Genomic DNA, 24,917 nt, shown 5'->3' with positions numbered 1-24,917 from the left:
TTAGCAGGAGTCGGTCCTGTGCACAGCTTCAGGAGTGAGGGACAAATCAGAAAGATCATTTAGGAGGTGCCTGGGTGGCTCAGTCGGGCATCTGACTTCAGCTCAGGTCATGATACCACATTCCATGAGTTCGAGCCCCGCGTCGGGCTCTGTGCTGACAGCTCGGAGCCTGGGGCCTGCTTCGGATTCCGTGTCTCCCTCTCTCTGCCCCTTTTCTGCTTAGGGAAACAAGTCAGGGAGGCACAGCGTAGCTGAAGACAGCAGACCAGTTGTGCTTACTGGCTTTCTGCCCCCTCTGAGGGACATTGGATTTCTTTTCCCTACTTTTGACATTGAGTTTGAAGGTATTGGGAAAGAGTTAAGATGAAAATAGTTGTTGCGAGTCAGAGACTGGCCCTGTGCTGAGCTCGGCACTCGTCAGCCATGTGACTGAGAAGGGCGCTGGTCTTCCCCCATCAGACACACTGGGGAGGTCGGACAGGCTTCTGTGTTACAGGGCTTCTCGAGCCTTTGCTAGGGTGTGTGTGCGTGGTGAGCCTCTTCCTCACCCTTCCACCCCACCACTGCATTTCCCAAAGGGTTTTTTTGATCACGCACTCTTTTCCCCACGTATGCAAGTGAAAACCCTTGGTGTATCCCTAGCTTTCTGTTGCTTTCTAGATCTGGACTTGCTGTCCCTGAGTGAGTTTCAGGGGGTCTGGATTTAGATGCCTCATTAGAGGAGTATAGACAGACAGATGGCTAGATAGATAGGTATGTTTGTTTTTTCTGGGTGTTATCTCAAAGTTCTGTAACCCCAGTAAAAGGCAAGAGCCCGAGGAAGGAAGCCCGAGGTTTCTCTGGGAGTGCATTTTTAAATTCTGTAAAGAACCTGACAGCAGACGCGGTCTCTGCAAGTTCTGGATCCGGTCCGGGTATTCCCGGGCTTCAAGGTGCCTACAGTTGTCCCACACTGGAGTCTAGAGTTCATCCAAATGAACGAGCCAGGGTTCCCCAGCTGCACAACATAAAGGAGTCAAGACCTCCGTGTCAGACAGACCTGGGCGTGTTTCTGGCCAGCTACTCAGTGACCTTGGGTACCTCTCCTCCCTTTGGGGGCGTGCTTATCTAGGAAATGAAGGGTTAGGCTAGGACAATGCAGAGAGATTCTAGGCGTCTCACGGCTTCTGTTTCACGTGACGGGAGCTGATAGGACCCTGGACTCCCTTGCCGCTGCTCATTTTCCTCTGGCTTATTCTATAGAGGGCATGGGCTTATCCCAGAGGGTGCTGTGAGTCCTGACAGTAAGGCCCCACTGAGGCCCGGGGGCCACTGCCCCAGGGCCCGGGGTCTTTGACAGGTTTGGTCTTCTTTGGAGCTGTCCAGGTCCTCTGTCTGCTTGGAGCCCTCCCCCGTGGGGGCAGCGGAGCCAGAGATCCGTCTAAAGCAATTTGCACGAGAAGACCGGGAACACGTTGCGGGTGGGGATGTGTAAGAAGCAGCCTGTTGCTAATTGATGGTGGTCTCTCCCACTGAGCCCCAGTGCACCTTGGAATCCTTAACCCGGCGCTCAGAAGTCCCCGGCCGGTGGAGCCGGGGCAGGAGAGATGAACTTGGTGCCGTCCTGAGTGGGGTGGTTAAGGTATGTGTTTGGAGTCTGCCAGGTTTAACTGCCACACGACCATTTTAAACTCTTTGATCTCAGGCGGTTTACCTTGGATTGCATTCTGCCTAGAAGTCCTTGAGAAGGACGCTTAGCTCTTCTGTGCCCGAGTTTCCCGCTCTGTGAAATCGGGCTCGTGGCAGCGACAACCTCAAAGGGCGGTGGGCTGGTAAACACAGGACAGTGTGTGTAGAATGCTTGGGGCGGAGCCAGGCCCTGAGAGTCCAAGGACATGGGCCCTGGCTGTGCCCCTTGTGGTGGTGGTCACTCTTAGCCCCGTCCCCTGGGGCGCAAGGCACGTCATCAGGGTGTTCCAGCTGGATGGGGGGGAAACGGGTCTAAATGGCCTTTCAGGTGTAAGTCCGGCCCTTGGGTTCCGGAGTAGTTCTGGAGCCTGTGGTTTCTCTAATTGTGATCTGGCGTGACATGTCTGTGCCCTGGGGTGACTCATCGTCCTGGCCTGTCTGGCACTGACTTCGGGGTGTTAATGGGATGTGGGACTGACTTGGGGTTTGATAGAACAGGGACTTTCAGGGCTTGGGACAAATCGCATGGTCATCACCCTCCTAAAAGCTGAATGGTCTTCTTCCTCGTGAGGCCTCAAGGGGGTGATCCGCGTGTGCACGCGGCACGTAGCGCACCGCTCGACGCGTAGTGACTCCCCGGATTTGCGTGTCTAAGTCTCAGATTCACACCCTGCTCTCTGCGAGCCTGTAGGGAGGCAGTGGCCACGTGCTTTGTGTCTTTTTGAGTCGGCATTTCCTGTTTGGGCCCCTCTTGACCAGCTTTTACCCCAGGCATTGTTTTCTGCCAGTCTCCACTTCCAACCTGTGGAGCCAGTGTGGTAATGTTCACCTCACGGGGCCCTGCTGAGGGTTCGGTAACGTGGGATTGCGCGTCCTGAGGCACGTCTAGCACAGTGCCTGGCTCACAGAAGCCCTTAGTAAGTGGCCCCTTCTAGAAGAACGAAGTCCGGCAACGTGAGGGAGAGATGCCCGTCGTGGGAGGTCCGTCGGTGGGAACCCCCACGGCGGGGCGACGTTGGTGGGTCGACCTGTTTGGCTTCTTTAGCTCTATCGTGTCTCCCGGCCCCTTTCTCATTGTGAATGCCTGGGAGGGAGCGCTGTGTGGCCGCACGACGGAAAATGTGCGTTTTCTGGCTCTGTTGTAGGTGGTGAGGACTACCTGATTAACCTCATAGACTCTCCAGGACACGTGGACTTCTCCTCCGAGGTGTCCACGGCCGTGCGCGTGTGTGACGGCTGCATCATCGTGGTCGATGCTGTGGAAGGAGTCTGCCCACAGGTAGTAGGTCCTGATGTGGGGATCTGTCACTGGGTGAGGAGGGCGGGGACGGGGGGAGGGACTCCGCACGGACGGCTCTGTGCCATTCTGGACATTCTGCTGACGGAAAGTTGGCTGTACGTTTCATTCGAGAACGTTCTGTGATGGAGTCAGTCACCCGCATCTTGAAGGAATCATAGCGACGATGACCGTCCCTTTCAGTACTTGGCAGTGTCTACGATGCCCTCTCAGAGAGGATCCGGCCAAGTCTGGGGGTGTTGAACTTGAGGAGGATTCTCATGAGAGGTCGTTGATGGCAAGAGGCCAATCCAGTTGTCCCCCGCGTGAGATTCTCTTCTGTGGGCTTCTTGGGCTGTGGTTCCACCCCCGCCACCTCCCCCCCCCGCCCCCCTCCCTCTCCCCCCGCCTCAGTGGGAAAGGAGGGGGTGTGTGGTGGGACACCTGGCCTTTACGGTAGCTCTCTAGGCTCGGTTCTTACAAGGCCTTGTTTGGAGGCCTTACGTTTTATCTTATAAAATGCCGTCACCTTTGTATCCTACTTCTTAACATACCCTCGTACGTTTTACTATTAAAAAAATTTTGGGGCGCCTGGGTGGCTCAGTCGGTTGAGCGTCCGACTTCGGCTGAGGTCACGATCTCGTGGTCTGTGAGTTCGAGCCCCTCGTTGGGCCCTGTGCTGACGGCTCAGAGCCTGGAGCCTGCTTTGGATTCTGTGTCTCCCTCTCTCTCTGCCCCTCCCCTGCTCATGCTCTGTCTCTGTCTGTCACAAAAATAAATAAAACATTAAAAAAAAATTAAAAAAAAATTTTTTTTAAGTTTATTATTTTTGAGACAGTGTGCAAGCAGGGGAGGGGCGGAGAGAGGGAGACACAGAATCCAAGGAGGCTCCAGGCTCTGAGCTGTCAGCACAGAGCCCGACACGGGGCTCGAACTCACAGACCGTGAGATCGTGACCTGAGCCCAAGTCAGACGCTTAACCGACTGAGCCATCCAGGCGCCCCAATATTTTTAAAAAAGGATAATAAAAGGTTTAAATTACTCAGATGGAGGGAATTTGATAATTGCCAGAAGTTGTGCCGTAATTGTCCTGTTGCTTCCCCTCCGAGCCCTGAGGGCTCAGGTCCCCCGCCTTGCGAGACAGCCTTCATCTCTGTCCTGAAAGGATAGTGGTGTTGATGCACCTGACTTCGGAATGGCAGAGCAGCGGTTCGCTCTGAGAGGGGATTGTGGGCAGGGAGGTGTGCGTGGGCCTTCTGGGGAAAGGCTCTGTTTTGGGGGGCCTGTGTGTTGGCAACATGAGCATTTGTTTTCTAGTTGTTCAGAAAAGTGTGTGTGTGTGTGTGTGTGTGTGTGTGTGTGTATAATTCCACCAAACCCTGCTATTTTCTGCACAACTTACCCTTCTTAAATAACTTGTCAGTTCCGCAAAGGCAAAGACTGTTTCTTGTCTGTAGCTCTTTCCTTCTGTGTCACAGACACCAGAGTCCGTGCTACGTGCTAAGTGAGCGCACCTGTGTGAATGGTGTTGTCTGAGTTGTGATAAAGGAGTATGCAGATGAGGTGATTGTTAATCAGGGTCTTTTAAGGTGCTTTAATTATTTCGAATCGTGAGTTTCACATGTTCTTTTCTGTTTTCACCAGACACAAGCTGTTCTGCGACAAGCCTGGCTTGAGAACATCCGTCCGGTTTTAGTGATTAATAAGATAGATCGCCTGATAGTGGAGCTGAAATTCACCCCCCAGGAGGCCTATTCTCACCTCAAGAATATTCTAGAACAGGTATTTCATCCTTCCCTTCCATACTTTAAAACTCGGGGCTCGAAGAAGAGTTGTAAGGAAGTTGGCAAGTTGAGAGTAACGCGTTGCCACAGAACTTCACTTTTATGCAGCGTTTCCACCTGAAATCCCCATGTGTTGGAGTCCTCGTGCTGCAACAGGGGACACGGGACACGCCTGCCCTCGGGAGCCCCTCCGTCTCCTGGAGGCATCCTCGGGTACAAAGCGTGGATGATAGGATTAGTGCTGTCCTTTAAAATCTTGTAGTTTGGTTCCAAACTGAAGCAGTATTAGGAGGCTTTTCTTTTTTTTTGTTTGTTTTTTTAGCATCTATTTTTCAATAACATTTTACCCAGTCATTCATTTATTTCCCCAGCCGACATTTACATAGCTGCGTGTTGAACAGTGAATTCTGGGATGTCCTTTGTGTGATAGGGGTGCGAATGTGACTACAGGTCAGAATCCCTATTTTCGAAGATCTCACAGCGGTGGGGAGATTTTAAGGAGAACTTTGGAGACCATGCGAAGCCCCAGGCGTGGTTTTGAGGGCCACCACACCCAGACTGGGTCAGGAGCGGGGAGAGTTAGGCAGAGTGGCAGCAGAAGCTTCAAGATGGAAAAAGGTGGGGATATGGCCGGGGCGTTTAGGAAAGAGGGGATGAGATGTGCAAGGTTGTAAACACCAGAAAGAGCACGATATGCTGCAGATGGCTGGTCCTACCTGGACAACGAGGTCACGTGCGGCAGAGGCAGGAGGTGGGAGTCGGAAGGAATCTGGGGCTTAGATTATGGCGACCCTCGTGTGCCAGGCGTGACGCTTTGAACTTTTTTCAAGACGGTGGGGCACCCCTGAGGAGGCCAACTGAGAATATTTCTTGGCCGGAGGGAGGAGACGATCAGAGTAGAGGGGCGCAGAAGAGTGGCTCAGTGGATCCGGTGCCCCGTAGAGGCGGACCGGCGTGGCCCCGGGCCAGTGGCGTTTGCAGCCCTGAACGGGCTGGCAGGTTGGAATTGGGGTAGCTTGCAGGATTTCTGAATAAAATGTTCCATTTTCTCTCTGCGGTAGGAAATGAGGTGGTGACTTGGGAGGGAAAGAGTCGAGGACTGGTGGCCGGGAAGGGGGCCTGGCGAGAGTGGAGAAAAGTCCAGGTGTGAGAACTGGCGGGGGAGCGGGGGCTCAGCCTCTGAACTAGCCTGTGAACCCACTAGGGACCGTGAGTCCCTAGTGACGCCAGGCCCGGCGCTAGAGACAGGCCGCAGACACCGCCCCTCGTGTCGGCGTGACATTCCCAGTCACAGAGGTGACCTTTCCGAAGCTTCCGGTTTACTCTCGCTGGGTTCGGAAGGAGAGGGCTGCAAGTTAGTCACTGTTGTGCGCCTCGCCTCCGCCCGTGGGTGCTTCCTGGGAGTCCAGCATGACTGGTGATCCTCGACCGCGCGTCTCCTACGCCTCCGAGTGACGTTCCGCCTTTCACCGTCTCTCCTAGATTAACGCGCTCACGGGAGCTCTTTTTACTTCGAAAGTCCTGGAAGAGAGAGCAGAGAGAGAGACTGAGTCCCAAGTGAATCCGGGTTCTGAGCGAGGAGAGCAAGTGTATGACTGGAGCGCTGGGTTGGAGGACACAGACGATTCTCACCTCTACTTCTCTCCGGATCAGGGCAGTGTGGTGTTTGCAAGTGCGGTAGACGGCTGGGGCTTCGGGTAAGTGTCCGAGCCTCCCGAGCTCCCCTAGGGGACTGTGTGTAAGGCTGGTCTTCTCCGTGGAGCTTCTTACTTGGCCACGATCACCGACGCATATATAGTTGGAAGAAAGGCTAGAGCCCTCCTGTACCCAGGACCCGGTACCCGCCGCCCCGCCCCCGCCCAGCGCTAATGTTGACGTCGATGCAGTGCGTCACAGCAAAGACCCCCTCACGTACCCACACCCGCTTCCTCGCACCCCCGGCCCCACCTTCACCCTCGCAGTCGCCAGATGTCTTCCATCTTTATAAGGTGTCGTTTCAAGGATGTCATAGAACCAGAATCAAACACTCTGCCCCCTTCTCTGGATTGGCTTTGTCACTCGGTGTAATTCTCCAGAGACTTAACTAGGTCGTTGCACGTGTCGGCAGTCGGTTCCTTTTTATTGCTTAGTGGCGTTCCCCGCTGTGGACCTACCACGGTTTAACTGTTCACACATTGGAGGACACCCGGCTCTTTTCCAGTTTGGGGCCGTTCTGCGGGAAGCTGCCACAAGCGTGCCCGGACGCCCGGGTAGGTGTTTCGGGGACACGAGTTCTCATTTCCCTGGGGTGAACGCGCGGGAGTGCTTTTGCTAGGTCGTGTGGCAGCCGTGTGTTGTGTGCTTAGCGTCGAGCTGTTTTCCCGAGGGGGTGAACCATTTCACGTCCCGGCCGGCAGCGTCTGAGTGACTGGTCTGGATTCTCCACGTGTCACCACCGTTTGGCGTGGTCACTTTTTTTTTTTTTTTTTTTTTTTTTTTTAAGCCATCCTGACAGGTGTGTATTGGAACGTGACCGCGGTCTTCATCGTGTTTTCCTGACCGCTGGTCTGGTGGCACATCGTTCCGTGTGCCGATGTGTCGCCGATTTGTCACCCGGGTATCCGTGGGAGAGATGTCTCTTCGTGGCCTTTGCTCGTTTTCTTCTCTGTTTTCTTTCTTTTTTAATTGCGGTATAAATGACATACAACGTCAATATTAGTTGAATGCGTCTCTATTTGTGTATACTGTGAAATGGTCACCACGATAAGTGTAGTTAACTCTACATAGTTACAGAACAGGATTGTTGTCTTGCGATCGGACTTTTAAGGTTTACTCTCTTAGGAGCTTTAAAATCTGCAGTGCAGGGGCGCCTGGGTGGCTCAGTGGGTTAAGCATCTGACTTTGGCTCAGGTGATGATCTCACGGTTCGTGATTTAAAGCCCCACATTGGGCTCTGTGCTGACAGCAAGGAGCCTTCTTGGGATTCTCTCTCTCTCTCTCTCTCTCTCTCTCTCTCTCTCTCTCTCTCCCTCCCTCCCTCCCCCTCTCCCTCTCTCTCCCCCTCTCCCTCCCCCTCTCCCTCTCCCTCTCCCTCTCCCTCTCTCCCTCCCTCCCTTCCTCTCTCCCCCTCTCCCCCCACTTCTTGCTTGCTCTTTCTCTCTCTCTCAAAATAAATTAACATTAAAAGTCAAGTCTGAGAACTCTGCATGGCCCCTAGATCCTGAAGATTTTCTCTCAGTTTTTTCTAAAAGTTTTATGGTTTTACTTTCTGCATTTAAGTCTGTGATCCATTCCGAGTTAATTTTCTGTGTAAGATGTGAGACTAGGGTCCAAGTTCTTTGTTTCTGGCTATGGATGTCTGAGTACTCCAGCACCCTTATGCCTCCTCCATTGAATTGTTTTTGTACCTTTGTCAAAATCAGTTGGACATACTTGTGTGGCTGTTTCTGAGTGTTCCGTTTCATTGATGTATGTGTCTATCTTTCCACCAGTAGCACCTAATCTCGATTACTGTAAGTACCTAGTTAAGTCTCGAAATTGGGTAGATTGTGTCTGCTCACATTCCGCTTTTTGGAAGTGGTTTCTGCTGTTTGAGGATCTGTGCCTTTCCATATGCATTTTATAATAATCTTTGCCTGTATCTGCAAAAAACTTTTGTTAGGATTTATATTGAAAATGCACGGGGAGGGCGCCTGGGTGGCGCAGTCGGTTAAGCGTCCGACTTCAGCCAGGTCACGATCTCGCGGTCCGTGAGTTTGAGCCCCGCGTCGGGCTCTGGGCTGATGGCTCAGAGCCTGGAGCCTGTTTCCGATTCCGTGTCTCCCTCTCTCTCTGCCCCTCCCCCGTTCATGCTCTGTCTCTCTCTGTCCCAAAAATAAATAAACGTTGAAAAAAAAAAAAAGAAAATGCACGGGGAAACCTCTATATCAATTTGAGGAGAAGTGACATCTTTACGACGTTGTCTCTTCTAATGCAGGAACACTCATTTTGTTTTTAGATTTTCTTTGATTTCTTTCGTTAGCATTTTGTACTTTTCATCGTATGAGGCTTGTACATGTTGTATTGGTTCTGCACCTAAGTTTTCATTGTTTTTGAGCGATTATAAATGGTATTATGTTTTTAATTTTGGTGTTCACCTATTCATCCCTACTTTTTGGAAATACAGTTAATTGATTTTTGTATGCTAATCTTGTATACCGTGACCTTGCTAAACTCACATACTGGAGTTTTCCCTAGGTTCCTTGGGACTTTCTACAAGACAGTCACCTCGTCTGCAAACAGGGACTGCTTTATTTCCTCCTTCACCGTGCTGCTTTCTTCTTTCCTTGCCTTACTGCGTTGGCAAGAGCTTCCAGGACTGTTGGAAGAGTGGGGAGACTAGACATCCTTGCCTTGTTCTGATCTTAGCGGGAACGTTCTCAGTCTTTCACCATTTCGTAGGTTATTTTTAAATGTTCTTTTAGAAAAATGTTGTTTTTAAAAAAGGGGGGTGCGCCTGGGTGGCTCCGTCAGTTAAGCGTCCGGCTTCGGCTCCCATCTTGATCTCACGGTTCATGGGTTCAAGACCCCCCGTCGGGCTCTGTGCTGACAGCTCAGAGCCTGGAGCCTGTTTCAGATTCTGCGTCTCCCTCTCTCTCTGCTCCTCCCCTGCTCATGCTCTGTCTCTGTCTCTCTCAAAAATAAATAAATGCTGATTTTTTTTTTTTTTTTTAATCTCATGTCTTTGCCTCTTCCTCTAAAGAGGAAAATTCTAGGGGTGCCTGGGTGGCTCAGTCGGTAAGTATCCGACTTTGGCTCAGTTCATGGTCTCACGGTTTGTGAGTTCAAGCCCCCTGTAGGGCTCTGTGCTGACAGCTTGGAGCCTGGAGCCCGCTTTGGATTCTGTGTCTCCCTCTCTGCCCCTCCCCTGCTCGTTCTCTCTCTGTCTCTCAAAAATAAATAAAAGTCAGAAAAAAAATTTAAACGTTCTTTATCAAGTTGAGGAAGTTCCCCTGTATTCCTTTTTTCTCAGTCATCTTTAAGGATGTGTGTCAAATTTTGTCAAATGCTTTGTAGCAATTAATATAATCCTATGGTTTTTCCTCTTTAACTTGTTAATATAGTGGATTACATTGATTTTTGAATATTGAACCAGTTCTGCATCTCTTTGTGGGTTTTAAGTACAAATGATTTTTTTGGAACTCTATTCTTTGAATATATTTTTAATTCCAAAGGTACAAAAATGTGTACATGGGAGATCATGAAAAGTCTCCCACCCTGTCCCTTAGGATTTCGTTTCATTTCCCCACAAGAAATTAGCGCCCTGACAGTTTCTGGTATATCCTCTGGAGGTTATTTATGAGCAGATACATTCAGTGTAACGCGTATTGTCTGCACTAGCAGGAGTTTGTGTGGAAAGAAGCCAACTCTGTTGAGAATGTGCACATGCTCGATGTTGACCGAGTAATTTTGCTTAAATTATTTCATTGAATTCTTAGGATGATCCTTTTCAATAGACGTTACGGTTTATTACCTATGACTAAAAGACATCCAGCAATCGTTTGACCTCACTCAGCCACTAAGTGGAAGAACCGATTGATACCGAAGTTTATGCTTTCTTCCTTGCGTGGGCTCTCGGTCCTTCTGGAGGCCCCTTCTGGATAGGTACACACGGGAGCCATGGCATAGTGACGTCAGTTTTAGATTGTGGGAGGCAATAGATAATGTTTCTTAACCGCAGCCATTACTGACTCGTGGAATCCAAAAATCCAAACATTAAAGAGTTACTACTTGGAGAGACATGTCTGCGCTTGAGTCAACAGCTGTGGGACCGCACTGAGGTTCACTGTAGTCGTGGGCTCCGTCTTGCACGTACTGCAGGATGACAGAAGCAGACGCAGTGCTCCAGGTGAGAACAGAGCCCATCGCCAAAGTGTCGGTTTGGAAATGGGAGGGAAGAAATGGACCAGAGCGCACGGCTTGGGAAGAGCCCAGCCAACGTGGGCTGTTCTGTCCTCCTTTTCATAGGAGCTTGCCCTCCACTCCCTTTTGACAGAACAGATTTTGCCGTGACAGTGAAATCAGGTCTAATACCATGATTTTTCCTGGTTGGTTTGCCAGCGGTTGTAGATACCACAGTCCGCTCGGTGCCTGTAAAGGTCATAAGAAAACTCAGAGAGTGGATACGACAGAGCCGCTGAGAATGTGTACTTTTCACACACGGTTGAGGACCTGGTAGCATCGTCACTTTGGGCCTCAGCTTCCTCTTCTGAAACAAGAATATTGGGCTCAGATGATTTCTGAAAACTTTTTGAGCTAAAAAGTACAGTGAGTGATTGGGTCACATAACCAGTCAGACCTGTTAGTTTCTGATTCCTAAGCGTTTTGCTAGTGAGCCACAGGGTGGGGGGCTCGTCCTTTCCTTGGAGCGATTTCCATAAATAGCGTTAATGTTTTATGCAAATTTTAGTCTGAATCTCAGAAACTGGCTGCAGCCTACTGTGGAAGGAGAAGGGGTGGAGAGAGGCTCCTGCGGATGGGGGGGGGTGGCTGCTGTGTCCCTCACGACCTTGGACATTTTCACGTGCTCTCCGTCAGTGAGCGGGTCGCCCCGTGTTAGGCTGGGTCACCTGCAGACGTCTGTCCGTGCCCGCCGTCGGCAAGCGGGTGTGTCGATGTATAGGAAGCTGGTGGTGGAATGAAGGCGCTCGAGGTGCTTTCCTGTGGACGTTCCTGCCACGTGCCAGCGACTGGGGAAGGCGGGCCACCTGGTGTGTCACTGGAGGTGGGGACTGAGCACCTTTCAGAATGGGGAGGTCAACTCTGCAGACTGTCAGGGGCGGGCCAGGATCAAGTGTGACTAGAAGCCGAGCCTGGGCGAGCGGCCTCAGCCTGTCCCGAGACAGACGTGGATCCGGAAGAACACTTTGTGGGGACACAGAGACACTGTGGCCGGCATGGGCCGGAATCCGGCTCCGGTTTGAGACAAGTAGAACTGAGGCCCCAACCCTGGAAAACAGGGACAGGAGAGAAGGGCCAGTAAGACGTCCTCCCTAAAGCGGTTTTGTCTGTCCTTGGACACCGGTGTTTTCAGATCCTGCAGCTGAGATCAACCCGCGGGGCGGCTTGACGCAGAAGGGCGTGTGACCCGGTAGTTAGCTCACCGTTGGCCGTGCTGCCGTGCGGGGGGACGGGCGGGAGATGGGGAGGTCCTTTCAGGCCCCCAGGTCTCTCCCGGAGCTTCGTCTGGAGGTGCTCGGTGGAGGAAGTGAATTAAAATAGAGTCCAAGAATGGAGAAATTGTCATCGTTTTAAAATGACGACTATCTAATGACACGTGAATAAAAGCACAAAGCACTAATGGGAGAAGTGGTGATGTTAAGCAGATCTGATGGTAACTATGGGATGAAAAAGAATGGGAAGGATGAGAACCAGCATTTCGAAGGATTTCTGTGCCTGTGTGTGTAAAGGAACGTGGCCTAGGAAAGGAGTTGAGGAGGACCGGAGTCTCCCTGTGCTGTACTTGATGATTCTGGTAGAGGTCTGAGGGTGTGGAAGCTTTAAGTTTACCACTTCTCAAGTGAAAAGCAGGACACGTCTCTGACACAGGGTTGGACAAGATAAAGAAGATACAGAAGTCTGGGTACCACAAATCAACGTTTTAAAAGAATCCCAGAAGCACGAACAGAAATCACACTAGAGATCCCCCTGGTCACAACAGTTAGGACACTAAATGCATGAAATCCCCCACCGAGGAGAGCTTTTGAAAAGAAGGAAATTCAGGGGTGCTTGGGTGGCTGAGTCACTAAAGAGGCCAAGTCTTGATTTAGGCTCCGGTCGTGATGTTACAGCCCCGAGATCGAGCCTCACATCAAACTCCACACTGAGCATGGAGCCTGCTTGAATCTCCCTCCCCCCCTCTCCCTCCCTCCCTCTCTCCCTCCCTCCCTCTCTCTCCCCCACTCTTCCCTCTCTGTCCCTCCCCTCTTCCCTCTCTGTCCCTTCCCTCTCCCTGTCTCTCCCTCCCCTCCCCTCTCCCTCTCTCTCCCTCCCCTCTCCCCCTCTCTCCCTCCCCTCTCCCCTCTCCCTGTCTCTCCCTCCCCTCCCTCTCTCTCCCTCCCCTCTCCCCTCTCCCTGTCTCTCCCTCCCCTCCCTCTCTCTCCCTCCCCTCTCCCCTCTCTCCCTCTCCTTTCTCCCCTCTCCCCTGTCTCCCCTCTCCCCCCTCTTTCTCTCTCTCCACCCCCACTCAAAAAATAATAAAAAGTAAGCAAAGGAGATTCTATTAAAAAAAAATCCAAAGGTTTGCTACACAAAATAGATAAATAGCATAGGTGACAGAGGATAAATACCAAAGTTTTGGTTCAATATGTCAATCAAATGTGAGCAGAAAGAAAGTTCAGCAGTTTTGATGAACAACGCAGAATTTATAACAAATGTATCGTGGCATAAGGATCCTTTTTATGTGGAGAATGGACAGTTTTCAGTAGTGAAGAGGTTCATTCTCTGTCAGTGATCACAACAACAGAGTGCATGAGACACAAACAGAAGTGAAGTAGAAATGTGTATGGCTTCGGGAAGATTTTATATCACAGACTGTTAACAGGTCCAGAGAAACATAAACCATGTGAATCGCATAATAACTAAAGTCAGAATTTAAGTGTCTGTGAAGAATATACAAAAATCGTTCCTGTATCAGGCAAGAGGAAAAAAAAAAAAAACAACGCAGTTTTGAAAATACTGAAAGTTCACCGTGTTAGTCACAGTGATTACCTTCAGTTTCAACCATGTAAGAAGAGACCCAGGTTGCCAGTATGGTGATCACAGGGTGCGCTGTATCCATTGAGGCCCTGACAGGCATCACCATCACCGTAAAGGTTAGGGCTCTCGGGTGGAGTCGGGTTGGAGGCTGTGCTGGGACCTCAGCGGTCTCCCTCCTGGGGGTTCCGGAACGGGCTGCACGTCTGCCTGGAGGTTTGCACCGTACCCGGCAGGGTCAGGTGTTGATGAGCAGAAAGCCACGGGGAGGTAGGGTCTGCCGACCTGTGTCTGGAAGGGGGGTTCTGTGCCTTGCTCTAAGCGTGCTTAACCACAGGAAGCCGGGGAGGGGGTCCCTGGAGCGGGCAGCAGGACAGAGTCTGTTTCTGTTCGGAGGCTTGGGAACTGTGTGCATTCGGCCCCTGGCCTCATATGTGGAGTAGCCCCTGCTACTGCGAGAGAGACCACTGCTGCTCCTTCCAGCCTTCCACGGCGGGAATGCTGTCGGTCTGTGCCGTGAGGCACGAATTTATGGAGAGGAGGGTTCCCTCCTTCAAAAACAAAAAAAATTGTGATAGTGTGGCAATGATAATATGGAGCGTGTATCTAGAACGTAGGCAGTTTATAGATATAATAAATGTAAGTGACAATAGAAACCAAAGTTTTGGAAAATTTTTTAAAAACTTCAGCTGAACAGATAGCTGTTGGATCAAACGGGAAACGAAGTTTCTAATCGCCAATTGCTTTGAGGTCGTGGCCTGTCGAGGCCAACTCCGGAGCATCAGCGGCCTGTAACCATAGAGCTTGAAGTTTAATTCCCGGTTGGGTATTTTCTCTCCCTTCGCCCCCAGGGAGGGGGGACACTGGGTGTTTATCTTCAGATTCTGTAGCACGTGCTTTTGCTTCTAAGCTGCAGCCTGACCCTTGTCACACTGCCGGCTCCGACCATAATTAGTAACTTCCTCCCCTCTGTCCACCTCCTGCTCGTCCCAGGCCTCCGCTATCGCCGGAGAGTGTCAGCTAACAGGACAAGGTTGCGGTTAACCCCTGGTTCTGGCACGACCGCGGCTGCTGACGGGTGCGTAAAGATTTGTCCGGAGTGTGTTGCCTTTGGACTCCTTGTGCGGCGAGAGAACGGCAGGCATCTTCCAAGATGCTGGTACTTTGAGAGTTGGACTCACAGCTCACGCTCAGTAGGCTGTTCCGTGCAGAGAAGAGATTTTTTCCCCTAGGTCTTCCATCCGGATTGCACCGACATTATATACAGTGCCCTTAATTGTCTGGTTATTGCTCTCACGTGGCCGGGGAGCGAAGCTGGTGCCAACTGGTTTCGCCGCGGGCCCAGGAGAGTTGAGTACTTGTGCATGTTTTTAACCCAGGATGCCAAAAAGCCTTTTCTGGCTGGCTCTGGCTCCCTTTGTGAGCAACAGGCAACCCAGAGCAGGGAGGGGCTGAGACAGAGCTTAACCCTGGCGTAGCTGCAGGGGGCAGCCGGGGCCCTGTCTCCTCGGCCCCTGTGCCTCTTGCCTGCTTTCACACATGCGGACGTAAGACGGGGAGCGGCTGCACGCCTTCTGATTCCTGCGAACGCAGAGCGAGTGCCCGGGGGCGTGGGCAGCTGCGTCGGGTGGTACCTGCGTGGTATCTCGGTGCCGCCGCCTTTCCCGTAAAACGCGGGGGTGCCGGTACCAGCTTGTCGGACGGTGGAAACGACTGCGTCCGCGGTGCGTTTAGAGTCCACTGAGCCTGCCTCGGAAACGCTCCAGTGTCAGCTGCGCTCGGACTTGATTATTGTTATCAGTGACAAGAACACTTGATTTCCTTCCAGGATCGAGCACTTTGCCAGAATCTACAGTCAGAAAATTGGCATCAGAAAAGAAGTCCTTATGAAAACCCTGTGGGGAGATTATTATATAAACATGAAGGCCAAGAAGATTATGAAGGTTGATCAGGTGATGTGGCACGTGTCCCTCGCGTTCTCGCCCTGTTCAGATTTGTGCGGTAACACCTTTACTGTCCTTGGTTCATGTGGGTCGGTCCACGAGGGGCTTTTTCCTGTACACATTTGGTTAAAGCTCATGTGTCTCATTTCCAAGTGTTGTTCTTTAAATACTGGGTGTTTAAAGAGACGCGCTCTCGGAGCCTGCTGTACCCCGAGGCTCTGCCGAGGCCTCTCTCCCGCCGAGCGCTGGTCACCGTGTGTGCTGACGGGGAGAGGTGGCTACTGCCCAGCCCTTCCTTCTGTAGGCAGAGGGGATGCCGAGTCACGGAGCCTCGAAGGATACTTCCTTACGGCCGGGTTGTTGTTTTAATGTAAAATTCAAGATTTTATAAATTCATTCTCACGGAAGAGCACGTATATTCCTTTTAGAAAATGCTTGTGAATATAAAGCCACAAGAAAAAGAAAAAAACAGAAGTCAACACTGCTAATGCTGTGGTTTTAATTTTGTGCGTTCTCATAGGATAGAGACTTACGTCCCTCAGTTGATTCTGTTATTTACATAACGGAGCTGGTGGTTTGCTTCCCATCATACTGTGAACATCTCCCCTTGCCATTAAAAGCTTTTCATAAACAGTATATTTTAAAAAGGAGCCGGCGTGGCGAGGTGGGTCGAGAGTCCGAGTCTGTGGCTGAGTCTCGGCTCTGTGGCCTCTGTCTCTGTTCTTTCCTCTGTGAAACGGGGACAGTAGTTCTTCCCTCCTCGAGCAAGGGGGCGTCCGTTTATGTTCCGTCTCCTGTGTGTGTGAGGGCATCCTCCTCCTGGTGCTCTTGCCATTATTTTGCATAGACTTTGTTTGGTAAGAGAAACGGTAGGGCTTTTTGTTTTTCTGTTACCCTCTTCCTTGAAGTTTAGCATTTTCCATGTTTAAGAACATTGTTCGGATGAAGTTCGTGGAAGGACCTGCACACGCAGAGTGAATTTTCAGCTCCCGGTGTGGGCATCGTGTGCCCCCTGATGGCAGTGGGGGGGGGCGGCGGTCCCAGCGACTTGACCCCCAGCCGGTCTCGTCGTTTGTCGAGTCTCTGGTTCCCAGAGGAAGAGAACAGTGGTTGTTACTGACTGCAGATTATTGGCTGTTTAGTGCATATTTATAACTGCTTTCTGCCACTTTACTGCTAGGTAAACATCTTCTAGTAGAAACGAGACATGTTAATACAACACGTCGAGAATGAATATGTAGGCTGCCTGTTGAATATTGGGAAACTTAAGTACGTGTGTTCGTTTTTTCAGGCGAAAGGAAAGAAACCTTTATTTGTACAGTTGATCCTGGAGAATATATGGAGTTTGTATGATGCGGTCTTGAAAAGGTAAGGCTGCTGTAGTGCTGGGTCTTTGGGCGCTGTGATTTGCCTCCCTTCCAGCGTGATGGGTGTCTCTCCACAGAGGTGGGCTGGACGGAGCAAGGGAACGGACCCTTCACAGATGGGCTGGTCCCGGGGTCCGAGGTGGAAGGACATGTGGTGCAGGTAAAGGTGGTGGGAGGGACTGAGGAGCAGTCTGTGCTTCTGGAGGGCTGAGACGAGGATATGGACGAGATGGGTGGAGGGAAACACTGGACCTTTGTTTGTATAAACCCAGTTTGAGATGAAATCGTATTTGTAGTGGAAAGGGCGTTTGACATCTAGGATCATTCACAGGGAACTTGGGAACCGACTTGCCTGATACAAGTAGAAAGAAGGTTTGCTTTAGTACATTTCCATTCAGAGTTATCTGGAGTTGGAACTGTGACTTCCAGCACTCGTACATAAAACTGCCTCTCCGATCACCATAGCTCGCTAGGGGGATTGGGCTGGTGCTCCAAGGGGCTCTGAAGAAGGGGTCATTAGAAGGAACGGAGTAGAGATTGAGCCGTCCTCCGCTGTGGCTGGAGCCCCTTCCGGGTGTGTCTAGTCTCTTGTAGGAGGAGTACGTTGGGAGGAAGCGTGTCTAGTTCTTTTTTTTATTTAAAAAAAAATTTTTTTTTAATGTTTATTTTTGAGAGAGACAGAGCATGAGCCGGGGAGGAGCAGAGAGAGAGGGAGACACAGAATCCAAAACAGGCTCCAGGCTCCGAGCTGTCCGCACAGAGCCCGATGCGGGGCTCGAACTCACAAATTGTGAGATCATGACCTGAGCCGAAGTCGGACGCTCAACCGACTGAGCCACCCAGGCGCCCCGGAAGTGTGTCTCGTTCTTGTGGAAGGAGTGTGTCTGGAGGAAGTGTGTCAGAATGTGGCATTCCTTTTCCTCTGTGCTCCTGGGTGTCTCTCTGTGACCTCCCTGTTTGTATGTTTCCTACAGGGACAAAGAAAAAATTGATAGGATCGTGACTTCTTTAGGATTGAAGATTGGAGCCCGGGAGGCACGACATTCTGATCCTAAAGTTCAGATCAATGCCATTTGCAGCCAGTGGCTGCCCATTTCCCATGCTGTGCTTGGTATCCTTTGTCCTGATGGTTTTTAATGAAGTGATAGTTTTGACAAAACAGGAAAAACATGTGACTGGCAAACAGGAAATCCTTTGGAAGTAACACATTTCAATCCAGAGTAAGTCTTCTGTGGGGCGCCTGGGTGGCTCAGTCGGTTGAGCGTCCGACTTCGGCTCAGGTCGTGATCTCGCAGTTTGTGAGTTTGAGCCGCGCGTCGGGCTCTCTGCTGACAGCTCAGAGCCTGGAGCCTGCTTTGGATTGTGTGTGTGTGTGTGTGTGTGTGTGTGTGTGTGTGTGTGTCTCTCTCTCTCTCTGCCCCTTCCACACTCAGGCTTGCGCTCTCTCTCTCTCTCTCTCTCTCTCTCTCTCTGCCCCTCCTCCACTCACGCTCTCTCTCTCCTTTGGAAATAAATAAACATTAAAAAAAATCAAAGTAAGTCTTCTGTGGTTATTTCGTATTCCACCACGAAACTGTATTTAATGCTTTTAAAAATGAATATTCTGATGCTAATTTTTATTCTTACTAATACCAATTCAAATGAACGTTCTTTCAGGAAGATGTGTCTTTTTGTTTAGTAGACTGTGACAACAAAAAATTTTATTTTACTGACATTTATGTGTAACTAGATAGTGTAGATGAGTGTTTCATTTTAGTGCTATATTTTCTTAGCATATTGGTATTCCTGGTTATATTACTGATTCGAGGAAGACTTGATTTGAGATACATTTGAGTAATTAAAACAATTTTTTTACATTCATTTATTTTTGAGAGAGAGAGAGAGACAGAGCATGAGTGGGGGAGGGGCAGAGAGAGAGGGAGACACAGAATCCAAAGAGGCTCCAGGCTCCGAGCTGTCAGCACAGAGCCTGACGCGGGGTTTGAACCCATGAACCGTGAGATCACGACCTGAGCCGAAGTCAGAGGCTTAAACTGACTGAGCCACCCAGGTGTCCCAACTAAAGTAATTTTATAGGTGAACTGTCTTCTTTTCATTGATCTGCGTGTCCCAAGCAGCCCCTGGTGGGCTGTGGTACAGTGTCCCGGGCGTGGGCCAGCAGTGGCACCTCAGCCCGGAGCTGGGATGGACCCACACCTGCAGTGACACTGGCTCAGGGAGGGGACTTTCTCGTGTCATAGCCGGTGGCTGATGTTGTTTCATAAAAGTTTGTAGAGACTGAAACCACGTGAAAAAATTTTAGGACAAGCTACTGAGCTCTCCTCACTTGTTCCGTGGGCTGTCAGTGTATTAGGATGTCTGTCTTCAGAGTCCTTTCTGGGACGGGGCGCCTGGTGGCTCAGCCGGTTAAGCGCCCAACTTCGGCTCAGGTCACGATCTCGCAGTTCGTGGGTTCGAGCCCCGCATCGGGCCCTGTGCTGACAGCTCAGAGCCTGGAACCTGCTTTGGATTCTGTGTCTCCCAATCTCTCTCTGCCCCCCCCCCCCCCCCACTGGTGCTCTCTATCTCTCTTTCTCTCAAAAATATACATTAAAAAAAAATTAAAAAAAACAAAAGAATCCTCCCCGGGCTTGAGAGAGTCCACGAACTCCCTGAACTGGTGTCTGTATTTTGAGACGTGACGCGCGATGTTTGACAGCTCGGGCGTTTTGTGTGTGGCTGTCCACCGCTACCTCAGGAGTCGGCGTGTGCTGTGAGTCTGTGCCTGGGTGGAGGGCACTTGTACACGACTGTGAGTCCTTAACCTCCAACTTCAGCGATGGTGTGTCAGAAACTTCCTAGCCCCCTGGACATTACGGCCGAGCGGGTGGAGAAGCTGATGTGCACGGGATCACAGACGTTTGACTCTCTTCCCCCAGAAACCCAGGCCCTGAAAGCAGGTGAGCCGACGGTGGACGCGGCAGGGGCTTGGTTGAGCGTCCCAAGCCCAGGCTGCTCTAGACCAGTTAGCCCGGTGGCCGATTCCACGGGCAGTTCCACAAAAGGCCCTGTTGCCAGTTTTCTTTTCGTGCCGAAGTCGGAGTTTTGCCACGGCCGTTTGGTCCTCTCTGGGCTGGGAGAGCGGAGGCTCTGAGACGCCTCCCTTCTGCCCCGGTCTCGTCTCCTGATCTCCTGGTGACCCTGTCTCCCGGTCCCTGGACGAGCAACGGTGTGTCCTTGAGCTGCTCTGCGGCCACCATGGCTGGGTCCCCGGGGGCCGTGGAAGGGGTTCCAGGGCCGGGCCTCTCTTTGGTCCCCACAAGAGGGGACCCGCCCGTCCCAGGCTCCGTCAGGCTCCATGACAGGCAGCTGCAAGGACTCGTGGCCTCCACTTTCCCTCCGATTAGCTGTGCAGCCTCCAGCCCAGAACCACTCCGCTGCTGTTCTCGGGGCCCCTCTTGAGTGTCCTCGTTAAATCCTCTGACCGGATCTGTCACGAGTGTCTGACGGCGTAGATCACTCCTCCCCCCAGGAGACACCGTCTTCTCGTGACTTCGGGCTTCCCCCGGCTTGTGCTTTTCTCCCTGTCTCCCTGGCCGCCCATCCTTCACGTCTCTCCCGGCTCCTCGCCCTGACTTTTCCGGGGTGGGACGCCCCAAGCAAGGCTCAGACTTCAGACCCCATCCGTTCCCTCCCTGCATCCGGTGCCCTGGCGACCTCCTCCACCTCAGGGCTGTCCGCGACAGCACACTCACCGTTGCCACCCACCTGTGTGGCTGCAGTGCGCGTCTGCCCGCCCCCCCCCCCCCCCTCCGCTCCCATCGCGGCACCCATCGCGGCACCCCACCGCCCCCCCCCCTCTTGCCTGCCCCAGGCGCTCCCCCCCCCACACCTCCCACGCGGGGCTTCCTCCCGCCGCCCGAAGCCTGCCTCCCCGAGTTCCGCCCCACGAGGTCCCTTCATTCGCCCGCCCACTCCCACACGTGGCCGTCAGCCGGGCTCTGTGTGATTCCGCACCCTGCGTGGCCTTGCTCTGCAGTCCGTCCAGAGCGGGGCATTCGGCATTTCTGTGTCTGCCTCCCTGGGCCGCCCGGTGATCTCTCACCTGCTTGAGAGGACAGCTTTTCGCCCGGGGTCCCTGCTTCTGCCTTGGGTTCCCTTCGGTGTTGTCCCGGTGCGGCCTGGGCGATCCTGGTGCGGCGGGGGGCCAGACCCGCCACCCTGCTCCTCCCAGCTGTGCCCTGGTGCCCTAGGCGACACGCCTGGTGTGTGTTCACTTCTGACTTCCTGTGGCTTTGTTCTTGCTTGAAGTTTACTGTCGGCTTCTTTCACTGACGTGCACATTATTTTGGTGTGGGGTGATTTTCTTTCTTTCTTTTTTTTTTTTTTTTAATTAATCAGGGCACCCGGGTGACTCAGTTAAGTATCCCGGATGTTACTTGATCATGGCTCAGGTCATGATCTCACGGTTTGTGGGTTTGACCCCACATTGGGTTCTGTGCTGACAGTGTGGAGCCTACTTGGTGTTCTCTCTCTCTGTCTCTGTCTCTCTCCCTCTCCCCCTCCCTCCCTCCCGCTTGTGCACCCCCTCCCCCACTCATGCACCCGCTCTCAAAATAAATATAAGCATTAAAAAAATTAGTGGTTTTATGCCTCTAAGAGGTAAAGAAAGGTGTCAATACGTTGATAGGAAATTGTGTTAGGTTGTATAGATTTAGGGAAAATTAACATCGTTATACTACTGAGTATTTCTAAGGGTTTTGTTACTGCCATGATAAGATAGTCCCTTCCGTTTTCTAACTTGTGTAAGCTGTGTGTATTTTATTAATGAGCTGCCTTGTTGACTTTTGACACGTGGGAACATTCCTCAGTGTTCCCCCTTGCTCACTGGGTCTAGGGAAGAATTTGTGAGGCTTATGGTGTGGGGCGGGTGGGGGGGTGCTTTGCTGGCTTCAGCTCCGTGTAGGGTTGACGGGAAAAAGAGTGACATTTTCGCTCCCTGTTTGTGTAGCTTTCCTGAAATGTGGGAGTGAAGACACTGCTCCCGTTATCATCTTTGTTTCCAAAATGTTTGCTGTTGATGCCAAGGCTTTGCCGCAGAACAAGCCCAGGTAAGGATGGGGGTGGCGGGGCGGGGGGGGGTGGTCACGTTCCCAGGGTGGCACAGAGGGGGTGTGGGCGGAGCACGCCCCTGCTTTTCCTCCCCGGCCCCGGACTGCTGGTGAGCCTCCCCTGTGGAAACATACGGTGTGCACCCTGCGAGGTGAAATCAGCTCCGGGACAGTTGGTGTGCATTGATGTGAAGTCTGAAGGGGAATATAGTAACAGTCGTAGCCACGGGTAATTTTCAGGGAGCATCCGGCAAGTTCTCCAAGCCTGGCTGGCGACCTCAGTGGAGATTTAGAAGCGCGTGAGCATCTCTGCTGATCTGCGTGGAGGTGGGGCGTGGGCGCCTCCGGAGATGGATGATTTCGCGCGGTCCCCGAGCCTTGGAGAATCTGTTCTGCAGCATCCGGGTTTTTCATGTGCATTCCCCTCCTTCCCGGCCCCGCTCCCTCCCCCTGTAGTTCAGATCCTGGTCCGTTCTTGGGGGGATTACTGGCGCCTCCCGGCCGGCTCCCCTGCCCCGGGCTCCATCGTGTGACGTCGGGGTCCGGAACGAAAACTTGACGTGGGTGCCTGGAGCCCCTCTTCTGTAGTACCCGCATCTCCTCTGGCCATTCTTTGTGGGCATTTTTCCAGTAACCCGAGAGAAGGACCATAAACGTGACGTCTTAAGAACGTCCAGTACAGCGGGGAGCATCTTAAGTCTGGTTCTTGTGTGTTATAAATAACGACGCTCCCCTCACTGACTGCACCCACCGAGCTCTCACAGTACTCGCGCCCCACCGCTGACGGGCCGTGCGGACCTGACAGCAGTTCTCCAGTGGGACAAGGTAGTGTTTGTCTTGTACCTGCAAGAGAAGCCAGGCGCCTCAAGAAGACTGAGTTCCACGCTCAAGGTCACAGAGCTGGAAGGAGGCCACAACAGTGTGAGTCCAGGTGTGTCCGCTTTAAAGGCGACAGCCTTTCACTCCCTGGGTGGAGTCTGGCCTGACTCATCCACTGTGGCTTTTCTTTCTTTTCTTTTCAAGCACTTACATTTAAAAAAAAAATTTGTTTTCATGTTTAATTATATGTGAGAGAGAGAGAAAGCATGCGAGCAGGGGAGGGGCAGAGAGGGAGAAACAGAGACAGAATCCGAAGCAGGCTCCGGGCTCCAAGCTGTCAGCACAGAGCCCTACATGGGGCTTAAGCACACGAACCAAGAGATCATGACCTGAGCCGAAGTCGGACCCTTAACCGACTGAGCCACTCAGGTGCCCCTCAAGCACTTACATTTGAGTGTGTTCTTCGTTTAACTTTGAAAATGCTGTTGTAGTCAAATATTGAGCCAAAAGCAGCGGCGAGTAGTGAGCTGTGACTCTCCCCCCTCCGTGTGCTGTCTGCACGGCACCCCGGCAGTGAGTGCTGTCCCCTGGCCCCGTGGGAGGTCAGGCAGGGGCCGCCCCAGGATGGTGCCCCTCAGCCTCGCTTCGGGATTTGCGTCACAGGCCACCGGCTCTGCCTGGTGCGTGTCTGCAGCCTCGTCTGCTTCCTTCCAGCAAAGAGTTTGTCAGGAGAGAAAAAGCCATTCTGAGGACAGTTGACCTTAAATTCAGTGATCAGGTGACCCTTTTCCCGTGGACTACGGTAAATTGGCATGACTTCATTTGTCACGCATGTGATGTGTCTGTGCTTGACGGCGGCCCGGGTGAGAGGCCGGGACGGTGGTCCAGTTGTCACGAGCAGACGCTGGCTTTGAGAGCCGCACAGCGTGTCAGCCAGCTGCGCATCCCCACACGAGAAGGCGTCCTCGCGGAGCAGAAACTGCATGGTCCTTGCGGTCTAAAACCATGGTAACGTCTCCTGGCTCCAGTCTTGGTTCTTGGTCCCCTTCGCCACGGAATGTTACCCTCCGGCTGTCCTCATAACCTTTGCAGTGAGAACTTCTAGAATCTTCTCTCCAGCCGTCTTCCTTCCGTTGCCGCTTTCACATCCGTCTCGCGCGGATCCATGCCCCACGGCCCCGGCACTGCACCACGCGCCCCGCATGTACTGAGCCGCTCCGGGCTCCCTCTTCTGAGTTCTTGCCTGCGTTCCAGGTCCTCCGCGCCTTCTGTCCAGCTGGCCCCACGTTTGTTCTTTGGCAGAGCTGGCTCTCTCATACCGTCACGTCACTCTTCTGAGATACCTGGGAGCGGATGCGTGTTTTTACCTCTCCTTCCTGCCAGCGCCCTTCCTCCTCCCCCGGAAAGATGTCCCTGGGAGACCGAAGCCCCCAGCTCCACCTTCCTTAGTTGCTGTTCTCCTTTGTCCTGCAAGTCTCTCTCTGTAACGGAGAGCACTTTGCTCTGCCGAAGTTTGAGAAACCTGTGTAAGCTTCTGTCCGTCATCTCATTCTTACCAGGGTGGTGCTTCAGGGCCAGTTTCTTATAATTCTTCCCAGTGGCGTTGGGTTTGACCTCCAAAACATCATAGTAAGTGGTTTCTTCCACCATTTTGTGCAGCCGGTGAGCAGGCCCAGGCCAGAGTGGGGAGCGGGAAGGAGCGCGTTGCTGGGCACAGTCCTCGGCTTCTCACTGAGTGTTCTGGAAAGTTCCGCCTAGTGTGGCTTTTCACCCTTCACTCCTAAATCTAAGCCGGCGGCCATCCAGCTTCCCTGCCCTTTTCCCTTTTAGATTCTGGGCCTTTGTTTTTGCTGTTCCCATCCGTAGTCTATCACAAGTTCTTACTAACACGTACGTGGTCTACATGTTTGCTCAGGAACACTTGACTGGGAATTTTTTATGCCGTTCTTCTCCCCCTGAATGTCTGCATCTGTTGCGTTTGCCTCTTTCTTGAGAAGCAGCTCTTTCTGTAACAAGATGCTGTCTTCAAACAGAAGTCACTCTTTTCTTTAAAAAAAAAAAAATGTTTACTCATTTTTTGAGAGAGACAGAGTATGAGCGCAGGTGGGGCAGAGAGAGAGGGAGACACAGAATCTGAAACAGGTTCTAGGCTCTGAACTGTCAGCACAGAGCCCGATGTGGGGCTTGAACTGTGAGATCATGACCTGAGCCGAAGTCGGATGCTTAACCGACTGAGCCACCCAGGTGCCCCCAGAAGC

General features: G+C 52.2%; 1 protein-coding gene across 2 annotated transcripts in view; it reads left to right on the top strand.

The window, feature by feature from the left end:
- The window catches only part of EFL1 (elongation factor like GTPase 1), a 122,608-nt gene that overhangs the window by 12,978 nt on the left and 84,713 nt on the right, over nucleotides 1-24,917 (top strand). For both annotated transcript variants that reach the window (XM_045448577.1, XM_045448578.1), the window contains 8 exons: nucleotides 2,814-2,947; nucleotides 4,589-4,726; nucleotides 6,211-6,425; nucleotides 15,269-15,392; nucleotides 16,675-16,751; nucleotides 17,725-17,861; nucleotides 19,567-19,689; nucleotides 21,741-21,840. In XM_045448577.1, the coding sequence (XP_045304533.1) occupies nucleotides 2,814-2,947; nucleotides 4,589-4,726; nucleotides 6,211-6,425; nucleotides 15,269-15,392; nucleotides 16,675-16,751; nucleotides 17,725-17,861; nucleotides 19,567-19,689; nucleotides 21,741-21,840 (1,048 nt within the window). The remainder of the gene's footprint in view (nucleotides 1-2,813; nucleotides 2,948-4,588; nucleotides 4,727-6,210; nucleotides 6,426-15,268; nucleotides 15,393-16,674; nucleotides 16,752-17,724; nucleotides 17,862-19,566; nucleotides 19,690-21,740; nucleotides 21,841-24,917) is intronic.

This window comes from Leopardus geoffroyi, chromosome B3 (genome assembly GCF_018350155.1).
Source record: "Leopardus geoffroyi isolate Oge1 chromosome B3, O.geoffroyi_Oge1_pat1.0, whole genome shotgun sequence".
In the NCBI taxonomy this organism is placed as follows: domain Eukaryota; kingdom Metazoa; phylum Chordata; class Mammalia; order Carnivora; family Felidae; genus Leopardus; species Leopardus geoffroyi.
This window is presented reverse-complemented; position numbering and strand designations above follow the sequence as displayed.